Below are 11976 nucleotides of genomic sequence, written 5' to 3' on the forward strand. Positions count from 1 at the left end.
TATATATATATATATATAGCATTTGTTTGAAAATGTTTAAGCTCTTTACCATGTGTAAAACTAGTAAAGGCCCTTATGTGTTTGACTCGCAAACAACACTGAAACTGCAATGTTCTTGAATATTTATCATAGCCTTGATTTTTACATTTTTTGATATTTATTTGTTTATACTATCTGTACATAATAATGGTGCTCACTTTGTGGACTGTATGGTATATTGCTGCAAAGTCACCAAGTAGGACAGTGACTAATACAGAGTAAAAACCAGTCTAAATGGAAAATAAAACAAGTAGAACTTGTAGAAAAGACAAACAACAGAAACAGAGTAAAATGAACTAAAGAGAGAACTCCATAAAAGTACTCATAAAACAAATGAACTTAACAACTAAAGCTAATTCAAAAACATTTGGAAATCCTTTCTAAATAAGCTTAGAAAATGAGAGTCTTGACCGGAGTTTCGAAGCACTAGAAACAGAATTTTTTCCCTTAATTTTCCTCTGGGAGGTTTTGTCTCAGTACCAACTCCCCTGGTTCTCCTTTCACTCCTAGAATGGCATTATCCACCTGTCTCATCCTGTGACCCCCGTGTCACTTGTTCAGCTGCAGACCCTTTCCTCCTAATTGGAGAAGTCCTTTTCTTCTTCTTTTGCCTCTCAGGTGCTGGCTTACTCACTCGTCTTCTTGCTGTTGTCTTTTCCACTGTATGTAAATGTCTTTTTGGTCTTCACGCTGCTCCCTCTGTCATCTGTTTGTTTTTGATTCAATTTTCCTCCCTCAGTGTCTTGTTACATCCACCACATAATCTCCTTTCTCTTCTTCCTCCACTGCTCCCTCTGTTCCCTCCCACCTTGAACCCTAATCATTTCAAACTGTCGCATTGCTATTCACCACATGCCTGTATATCTTGTTAGCACAGAAGCCCATACCATCTCTTCTTTTAACATTTGAAGACACCCTTCCCCTCTTCCCTTAAGTCTGTCAAAATCGATATTGGAAACGTGGCAGGCGCCTTCCACTGCTAAACCTCCACACATACACGAGTCTTCCATTAGCTCTTAATGGAACTCTGCAACTAATAGAGTTTTGAACTTCAAGTGTCAGAGAGAAGCAGGTGTTATTTTATGCTGCGAAATGGGGGAGGGGAGCACAAGGAGCGCAGAAGAGCCTGGCACTGACGGAAATGTGGATGAGGAAATGATATACAGATGGTGTGTGGGGATGAGGAAGAACAGAGGAGTGAAAGGAAGGAGCTGAGTGGTCGTATAACAAGGAACACAATGTAAAATGGTTGGTAAATGGCAAAAGCATTAGCAGCATTTTTAGTGAGAAAAGGAAAAAAAAGAGCTTTTACTCTAGACCTTCATAACTGACAAACAACTTCAGATATACATTCTGATTGACACCTGCACTCAAAACTTTATTTTTCTTGGTTTTAAAAGTCAGCTGGAGTTTGAGGGAGTGCATGGCCTTTTGGTCTTCTGGGCCATATAATAGAGCAGATGCATTCAGCAGCTTGTATTACATTCTCATTTTTAGGAAACAGTTGTAAATATGATATTACAAAGTGAAACTTGTTTGAATTGAATTAAAGTCAACAACGTAAGAAAAGTGTTCATGCTGATAAAGGAAAACCTGATGTGAAAATGATATTAGAATTTGATAACTGTAACTATCCTAAAAACTGGCTCAATACAAAACTACCACAATATTATCACGCCTAAATATTCAAATCTGAGTTTGTAAATGTTAAGGTTTTGGCAACTACAACACCGTGTCAAGGTTGGTAGCTTACATTTATTATATTGTTTATTCTAGAAAGACAGAATCTTACCAGCTCTGCCACACAGTAGCAAAATATTCTTGAATTTAATGAACTCATTTCATGTCAAGTAAGAAATTGACCAATGAAGGGCAGCTATTTTGTTAGACAAGATTTCTTACCTTGAAAATACTTAAATTGATTATAACATTGAGAAGATTCATGTTTCAGTTTGATTCATTTTTGTGTTGAAAATGTCCACACGCTGTTACTGGTTAATTCTACCTTAAAACGATCTTGATCATCCCATTAACATGAACAGTCATGGTTTGATTGATACAAATGTACTTTTCTTCCTCTCTTCCTTTTTTCAGTGCATTACTGATTTCAAATGTTTTTGAAACCCTTATCTCTGCCCCGGCTAAACAGGTCCAACAGCCAGGCTTCCTCACAAGTGAGGCACGGCCAGGAGTAGCTGCAATCCACGTGTTTTTGTTTTATTTGAAATGAAACAGCCTTTTGCAGTTTAATGATGTTGAAAATGAACTCCTGGTTCTCCACATTTGCTTCTCGTTGTGCATCAGAGGGTGTTCATCGTGAATGTGTGGACCCGTCTAAGAGTTTTACACAGTAATTGTTGCTTGTCTGGTAAGCAGACTGCAGATCTGTTAGGTTCTTTAGGGATCCCTGAGTAAAAGGTGAGATAAATGTGTTTCTGCTTCATAGCATCAACATCTTATGCTCTTTAAAACATTCCAAAGTTCCTGTTGTTGGGGCTCAACTATAGAAAGGAGTCGCAGTGATATTGACCCTTTACCTCAGTCCAATCCATCGAGACAGTTGGTAATGAATATCTTTGAGGGAGGATGATATTAAAACTCCTAACGTCAAAGAGGCAAACATTATTAAATAAAATAAAGGGAAGAATTAAAGACTAATTTTATTTGGTTTGAAAATCAAGCCGTACTAATACACTGCACCAAAGGTTTCTTTGGCTCAATAGGAATGAGCCTCCTAATTAGTTTTGCATTGTCTTAATCAGTGGTACCCAGTATCACATTCCTTGGCGGCATGCAATTAAGCTGAAGATTTAATTTCAGATTCAGGCAACGAGTCTGAGGTAGCAAAACTATTTTCTTTTGTTCCAAGTGTCAGTGTCGGCCGTGGTTTGCTCTACCTTCCACACTGCTGTTTCTTCCTGCAGCAGTAGAGTTGACGTCTCATTTTCTTTTTCTTCCTCTACTTTTGCCCCATCTCTGCAGGACTCCGTTAATAGCAGCTGGCGTCATAGGAGGTCTATTCATCATCGTCATCGTGGCCCTCAGTGTGGCTGTGTACGTTCGCCGCAAAAGCATTAAAAAGAAGAGGGCCCTCAGGCGCTTCCTTGAGACCGAGGTGAGGGTGCAAAGGTCTTAACTGGAAAAATAATGTCTGTGGTTGTGTGTGTATGTGTCTGGAGAAAGGCAACTGAATACATCATTTTAGCAGTTATGTCCTCCCCATTGTTCTGGGACATTCATCTACCAAGGATAGAAATGGAAACGACAAACATTTGCATTCAAGTGTTACCTTGTTACCTTATTTGTAGAGGAAGTCAGATCTAAGGGCCTCGTCTTGATTAAAACTAAGTTCACGTACATTATTTTATGTATCTGAAATGCAATTAAACCAGGATTACCAAACTCACTTTCTCTTTGGGTCACATCAGCAATATGGTTGCCCTTGAAGGGTTGTTTTTGTTTGTTTGTTTGTTTTTTATATTCCATCCTGAAATATTGACCAATGTTGGACCTATACCAAAACCTGAGATTATGCCATCCCTTAAAAATGCCTTTTAATTGATCAGGTTAAGAAACTCACATTCAAATCAAACCTTACATTTTTTCAAGTGAAGTACAATAATCAGACAACAAACACAGATTACATTGGAATTTAACAAACATATGACGTTAGGATTATCTGCAGTACAAAGCCAGGCCTCACTTTACAAAAACATAACAGCTTGGGTTCCAAACATGTGTGTATGAACCTGTCCGACCTGCCTGCAGTCCAGAACTGTCTACTATTGAACATTCTTTGGGGAAAATGGACAAAATGTGTTTCAGCATGTGTTTCAGCAGTGTGTTTCAGCAGTTCCCAGATAGCTGTCCAGAGTTCACGTTGATTGGCTTCTGTTTGTCACTTCTAGCAAACTTTTCTAGTTGTCACTTAGCCTGTTGGCTAATGGCTGTGGTGCATTATCAGGTAGAGTATACCACCCTACCTGAAAATGGGGTTTACACACCCTTGATTGAACCTAGAAACTACACTGATATTTTCTGATTACGACCTTATACGTTCTCCACATAGAAAACCTTTTACCTCCAAACTTCCCCAATAATTGAGGAAGATGCCAATCTCAATTATACTTACAGGAAATCCTTGAAATATTAAACCTTACTTGTAGTACTTAGCCAAATCAGGCAATGCACAGAAGGATTTCAAATTATGCATGGCTGCCTTCGCCCATCGATCCGGCCTTGAGAAGGCCTTCATTTCCTAGACGCATTTAAACAGAGGAGTGGACTTGATATTCAAAGGAGTGGGTCATGGGGAGTTAGCCTGTGTGCCCATATATGGGCTTCAGCTTTTTCGGATCACATGCACGTGGCCTTATCTCTGTAAGCATAGCAGGCCGGGTTGTCAGTCTGTGTTAGGATAATTTACAGGTGGAGGCAGAAGTGTTATAGACAGCTGTCAGGTCAGAGATGGGGAATTGGAGAAGGGCAGCAGTGCACCGTTTTTGTCCTATCCCAGGCCACAGACATCCATCTTAATTAAGCACATGGCCATCCCAAAGCCACTTTACTGGGAGGTACGTTTCCTGCCTCGAGCAGATTTGCTAATGTACTGTCACAGAGGAGGAGGGGCTGATGAAGGCTGGAGGATCACTCTGGTCAGGGGATTTTCTTTTCTTTCTCTTATGCGCCTGGTCATATACAGCTGGCCCAGTACATCACACAGCAGAAGAATGTGAAATATAACCAGCTGATCAATGTTCCCCTCTCTGCAGGGGTTAATGATTAGGTGTTAAACTGATTAGAAACACTATAAAATCTGTAACACTCACACGACTGATGGCCGATCTACAGGTTAGCCGTATCAGTCATTAAGAGAAGGTCATGGGATCAATTCCCACAGTGACCTTAATGCATGCTCACTGTGTTATCAGCCATGTTGCAGTAATGCCGGTCGTGACACTGAACTCACTTGGTCACTGTAGGTCATTGTGGCCGAGTGAAAATTAAGTCTTTTCATGTATTCCACACATAGACAGTGGATGAAGATACTGCTACTGTTGTGTGAGGAAGACTAGGGGGCAGTGGTGGCGCAGTGTTTAAGGAAGTGGACTTGGGTCTGGAAGGTTTCAGATTTGAGTCCACCAGCTGCCAAGTTACCACTGAGGTGCTCTGATCATGGCACAGTCCCCACACACTGCTCCCTGGCCCTTAAAGCTGCTCCACTGTTCACTTTGGTGATGGGTCAAAAGCAGAGGTCACATTTGGTTGTGTGCAGTGGTGAGCTGTGTCACAATGACAAGGAGTTCACGGGGTCTCTGACTTACGTTTGAATTCCGTTCCTACGGTGCAAAGTAATTAGATTTGTGCTTCAAGTCAGAACTTATATACTGTACATCAGTACCTTTGTCACTCACCTATGGTAATAGATTGGACACATCATAATCTAGGACATAAAAACATCAGATGAGTCTGAATTACACTTGGGAGCCATAATAAAAAAAACAGCACAAATAAAGGAAAGTGAATGCAGCACAATCCAATGTATGGTGTTCAAGCGGCGAATGTAAACAAAGCTGTCCTCAGCGTATACCGCTGCATTGCATCGGAACAGCACTGTATATATACAACATATAATAATGGGGTTTGCTGGTGAAAAGCCTCTTGTCCAACTGCAGCTGAACTTTTAAATATAACTGTTGTTTTTCACAACTGCTTTAACCTAACCTTCAAATAAAGAAAAAAAAAATACTACAGAAAACCATGAAAAGAAGCCGATTCTTTGCAGCATGTTTCACTATCCGGAGGCACATTTTCTTTTCAGCTGATGAAACACGGTTATAGGCCCAGGGCGACAGGTTAAAGCAGATCCCTTGCTCAAAAGATGCTCAGTCTATAGTATGTGTGTGAATGGAGCTCAGGCTTGTCTGGATGAGGGATTTGGGGACAGGGCTGAGAATCAGGGACTCCCTGTGAGTCTCCCTGTCTGCCTGTGCGCCTACTACAAAGAGCAAACCTCCTGTGTCAGACACAAAAACACACTGCCTCAGGTTTGCACTGTCAGAGTGTAATCTTAGCATTAGCTAGCATTTCCATATGAATACAAGCTGCTGCACTGTCTTGACTTTTCAAAATCTTTACAGGTTTTTGTGTATAACCAGTCACCCTTTTCTACTTTTGTTAATCACTGCATAATTTACGTACCCCTCTTATTTCTATTTAAAAGAAATATGAACCAACATAAAAGATAAGCCTGTCTTGCACTTTGTTGTCTTTTGGAGAATCATTGTAGAAACAAATAGCAGTTTTGCAGTCAGAACGTACAGAATGGAGTCCTCTTGATGTTACAACATGACCAGAGGTCTTCAACTTTGACCCAGGTCTATGGAGAATGACAAATGTGTTTCATATCACACACTTTCCCTGCCAGTCCCAAGGTTGTCCTTCAGGTGGTCTGCAGCCATGGAAAGTAATGACTTTCAGCACCATGGGCTCTGGATAACTCCCATGCTGCTCTTGTGCAGCATGGCTTTCAGCTATCTGTTGGCTGGACAGCTCCACAGATACCTTACTATATTTATAGTTTTATCCATTTGAAAGACAGATTGATGCTTGATGCAGAGCACTTTCTATCAAAAAGGTGAAACAAAGATGAAGGATGGTGATTTTTTTAAATGTTTTTCAGGTATTAAATTAAATGTTTGTTTTTTTTTTTCAACTCAACAACACATTAGAATCTGTTTCCATTCCGACTTCATTTGAATTGGACTTTTTTATTCACATGTCAGTCATGTCTGAGCTCTCTCTCTGCAGTTGACATTTTAATTGTAATAGTAACCTTAAATGTTGCACAGAATAACCAGCTCATTGCCATTATAGTATAATGTACTTTGGTCAAGTATGACATATGCTGTTGTCTACTATACTACTACACTATAGTACACTGTAATGTTGCAATTTATTGTAGATTATGTATGGAATAATAAGGAACAAGCCAAAGACTGAAAAAAGTGCAAGTTATAGTCTGGATAATTTGGTAATATAGTATGATATAGTTCAGTTCACTGTACACAGAGTACAGATCTGAACGCATCATACTGTATAGTATAGTATGACTATAGAAATATCAGTGTAGCATAATATACTGTGGCTTGGTAAAATAAGTGTAGTTGTGAGTATTTCTACATGCAGTTACATAAATACAGTTCAAAAAACATTTTAGTTAAAGTGCTTTGAATTCCATTCATTGAATAAAAATATCCACATATTTTGTAGATGAGTTGGAATGGTTCTGTTAAAAAGACATGGTCAGTAAATTGGACCAAGGATGTTTGCGATGGAGCTTCTGTTTACAGGGAGGACGAGTGAGTCTAAAAGACTGAAGGCAGAAAAATGTTATTATACCATTTACTGTTTCAATTATATTCAGCCATAAATAATTGTTTGTGCTTGAGTGCATTTTCACCAAATGAATATTCAAAATATAACTGACATGTAATTTGTGCTCCCTCACACTGATTGTCATTAGGCTGAAGCTTGTGGAATCACAGCCTTTGTTTATTTTAGACTTGTTCAAATGCACAATACAACAAATGCAGCGTTTGATATGGGTGACGTGAATATTAAAGCACATGCCCCCGGGTTTGTGAAACACGTTTGTATGTGAGGACGCTATTTACTTATTCAAAGCTCAATAATTCTCTAAATGTATTCCAGCCCCCGGCTTGAACATCCTGCATATTTGTCCAATGAAATCCAAATCCTCTCCACTGTGCTGCCACTGAAGCTCATTTGGCGTAGGCATGGTGCATTATTAGCTGGTAAATAAAGTGTTGCAGTGAATGTTCATGTGAGTGTGAGTGTGAGTGCAACCAAGCTCAGGAGAGTACTGTCGACCATGGGTCTGCATCTTATTTAGCGAGCTCTACTCCTTTCTCACTCTTCCCTCTCCTCCTCTTCGCTCCTCTCCTCATCAGTCCGGTGCAGCATCATCCTAATGAGACGATAACAGCTACAGCCTGTTACCATCTGCTCTTATTACCACTCTCTCGCTCTTGTCCCTCCTCAACACTCTCTCTCTCTGAACTGCTCCTCTCCTCTTCACCTGCATCTTCATAGTACAGTCAAGACCAAAAAAAAAAAAAAAAAGCTCTTTGGCCACATCTGGAACATATCTGATGGAGGTACAACCTCTTCCTAAACTGTGTTCAGATTCAGATTCTTTCTGACTAGTTATAGGACAGTAAAACAGCATCAAAAGTTTGGTCTATTTGTTATATAAATTGCTATATTTTATATAAATTGATTAAGTAAAAGGATATTGCATTCACCTTGTAAAAAATGATGATGATACCGAGAAGCTGTGGCTTTGTAATCACACATTAAATGCATCATGGTTTTTTTTTTTACTTTTTTGAAATGAACACTTAATAATTAAAAGACTTTTGCTTGGAGGAAGAAATGTTTTAATAGTTAACAAATATATACACAAATACAGTAAAGTGAATGCAATATATTAAGTGTTGGAATTAGCTGTGCTTCTTCTTTCAGGTGTTTGGAAAAGCAAGATTTACTGAAAACATACTTCAAATAATGATACAAACAAAGGGTTAAACAGAATATGATTTTATTAATATTGGTAAATAGTATTTTATAAAATTGTGTTGACATTTTTTACAGAAATCCAAACTTAATAGGGCATGTGATACATTTGCCTATAACCATTTTATTGGAAAACCTGCAGTAAAGCGTACTGCATTGTCTGGTCTCTGTTAAACACGTACATTTTCTGATGCTCTGATGGAATCAGACAGATCATAACAACTAATGCTGCATCCAAATACATTTCTACTTGGTGTTTTTGTATTTACATGATGACATAATGATTTACCTGTATATGCACTGACCACTGCCAGAACACATGGTTAATAATTCCATTAGTCTCCACTGATTGAGGAGAACACTGGTGTGGTTGTTGAACAAACCTGAGGATTTGACGTTGTGCGTCACTGTCACACCATCCCTTATTGCTTCATTCTGTCCTCTCACTCATTTCCTCATCCTTTTACCTCCTTGTATTGGCTTCTAACTCACTTCCTGCAGAGACATCCCAGCAGGTTTACACTGAGCGCCCCCGCCCCCTCAGGGCCAGCAATAACAATAGCCATTAAACAGCGTGTCATTGCCTCGCTGCAGGCAATGTCATCCATTCTGGGGATCACCACAGTGGTGGTGGTGGTGGTGGTGGTGCGATCCTCGGTCCTATTGTGCTGATGGTTTTATCACACATTGAGTAAGTGCTGCCGTAGCTGACCGACTGATATATGGTCTCATTATATTGTTTGACGGCCATGGTTGAGCCGGGTGATTATGCTGCTGATAAACCGCAGCCAAAGAGGGACCTAGTAGGCTGATAGGCTCATTAAGGCCTGTATTGATCACTGGCATTGACTTATTGTAGCAGGGCCTGTGCGTATGAGTGCACACGTGTGTATATTTAAGGCTAATATGAGTACAGATTTGCACATCCTATCATTTTTTTTCTGTGTTCACTTGTGTCTTTAAAAGTGCACGTTTCTGTGGTGTGGCTGGACTTTACTGTGTCCCTCCCTCTGGCTTAAATGCCCTAAAAGCCCCACTACAGGTGCCAGTCCCTGCTCTTTATTTAGTAGCTGCAGCCTTTATTGAGCAGCTCGGTGACGCGGGTGGACGGCCCAGCTGCTGGGATGTTGTTCGGTGTCAGCTGTTACTGGCAGCCATGCAACGCAGAGGAGGCCTGTCATAACCTTGAATTGGAATTTGTTTTTGTGTGTGCACAGCTGGTGAGCTGCTACTCTTTGTCAGCTGTGATAGCTGCTGACAACAGGTTGTATTTTGTTCAGTAGTGGGAACGCGACAGCCAGCAATAATAGCTGCCAGTTTCTGACTTTGTAATCACACCCCTAATGTGAATCATTATTATTATTATGTCTTTTAAAGTGGTACAGTGTGTGTGTGTGTGTCCTACAGAACAAATTTCAGGTTCTTAAATTTCACTGTAGCTACAGAAAAAACAACATGTAGAAAATGACATATACAGTGTTTATCCTACATTTCTGCCCATTAGTTGGCAAAGTTGTTATTATTTTCTGCCATACCTGCTTTTTATTGGCTAACTTTTAACGATGTCCTCGCCATTACATCGACACACCCCCTATGTATAAATCTATTAAGAAAGTCTTGTTCTGTCACACATTTGTCCGGTGTTTATATACACCATGGGGGGGGGGACGTTTTCCCTTTCGTTATGGCTCACAGGTTGTGCCTGACTATCGTAAAAGATCAAAGAATTCCACAGCCCACTCTCTTTGTGCTCTTCGTTGCTGTTCGCTGTCACTAACTGTATAGTTTCCAGACCAACAGGTTCTGTTTTCCTACATATTACATATAAGCTTCTACTCCCTGAGAATTTGTGTTCTCCCTGGTCGCTCCCTGGAACTGAACCCCGACATAAGTTGAGGACCCCCTGTACTTTAATTTAAGGCACTGACAGAAAAACCACGTGGCACACGTCAACATCTTATGCTGATAGTTAAGTAGATTAAATACTAAACTGAGCTCCATTTGTTTACCTGTTTTTTTTTATATATAAATTCCTCTAACACTGCCGTCTGTCAGGTGTGTAACACACACACCACAGAAATGTGTCTCAGGCCAGACATCTGACAGAGACAATGAATGTATAATATTCCAAAATGTATCACCACTCCATATGAATGTTTTTGTTTTGTTGTGCGTTGTCAGCTTGTGGAACCCTTGACCCCCAGTGGAACTGCACCCAACCAGGCTCAGCTGAGGATCCTGAAGGAGACGGAGCTGAAGAGGGTCAAGATTCTGGGTTCAGGAGCTTTTGGAACTGTCTACAAGGTCAGTGTGAGTGAGTCTGTGTATGCATGTATTATAACCCCTTCATTAAAATGCATCCTTTTTTAAATATCCTTTTTGAACATCAAACTCCTATGATTCAGTGAGGCGACACCTGATCTTGACCTTTCTTTCCATTTGCTGTCTTACTCATAGATCAAGAGAGCTTCTCTTACACAAATGAAAATAAACACTTTTCTTTTACGTCAGTGTTTCTGACAGACATGAGCCTGAGGCTACCTATGGACCTGAAACAGAAAGAGATGTTCACTGCCTTTGGCAAAATTGAACACACCATAGCAAGACACGGTGAAAACCACTGCATAAATACACAGCAACTCAAAGACTTTCCCCAAAATAACTGTGAACAGACCTGCTTGTTGTTTTATAGCTACATTGTATTAAGTTTGCCTACGCACACGTTTCCTGATCTCAGGCCGGTACCCTGCAGCAGGTGAGCAGATTTAATCTCCCATTAAAAAAACAAAACAATAAACTTAGAAAGTCTTCTGCATTTATCAGTTTGAGGGTGAGCAGACTCATCTTTGTGTTTAAAAGATGTGGCGGTGTATCATTGTTTGATTCCCAGGGGAACCACATCCCCTCAATGGCGCCTCCCTTGTGTCAGTTGCAAAGACTGACACTGTAAATTATTATTATTATTATTATTATTATTATTATTATTATTATTATTATTATTATTATTATTATTATTATTGTTATTGTTAGTATTATTATTAAGATTTGATTGTCTGTTACATACAGGGAAACCGTTTTATGCGGAATATGTATTTTGTTTTATTTTTCTGTGGCTGAATAAGAACTGTGGTACTTATTGAGGTAGTCAAAGTGGCAGAGAAGTATGTGTGGGTGGTGAATATTTCTATATTAAAATGTATTAAAAATAGGGAGCAGGTGCAGGAGAACCTGGAAAAGGAGGGTCTGGTCAGAAGATAGCAGAGAGAATACACGTGTACACTTGAAAAAAGAAGTAGTAAGTTGTGTGAGTTCCATTAGCTGAGGTCAATCTTTAGTAAT

The 11976-nt window shown here is 39.8% G+C and overlaps 1 protein-coding gene across 4 annotated transcripts in view; it reads left to right on the forward strand.

Moving 5' to 3' along the window:
- Nucleotides 1-11976, forward strand: part of LOC103389576 (receptor tyrosine-protein kinase erbB-4) — a 226784-nt gene that overhangs the window by 182394 nt on the left and 32414 nt on the right. For all 4 annotated transcript variants that reach the window (XM_017038635.2, XM_017038634.2, XM_017038636.2 and 1 more), the window contains exons 17-18: nucleotides 3022-3154; nucleotides 10819-10941. In XM_017038635.2, coding sequence (XP_016894124.1) covers nucleotides 3022-3154; nucleotides 10819-10941 — 256 coding nt within the window. The remainder of the gene's footprint in view (nucleotides 1-3021; nucleotides 3155-10818; nucleotides 10942-11976) is intronic.

The sequence above is a fragment of the Cynoglossus semilaevis genome, chromosome 14 (assembly GCF_000523025.1).
Source record: "Cynoglossus semilaevis isolate Cse_v1.0 chromosome 14, Cse_v1.0, whole genome shotgun sequence".
NCBI classification, from domain to species: domain Eukaryota; kingdom Metazoa; phylum Chordata; class Actinopteri; order Pleuronectiformes; family Cynoglossidae; genus Cynoglossus; species Cynoglossus semilaevis.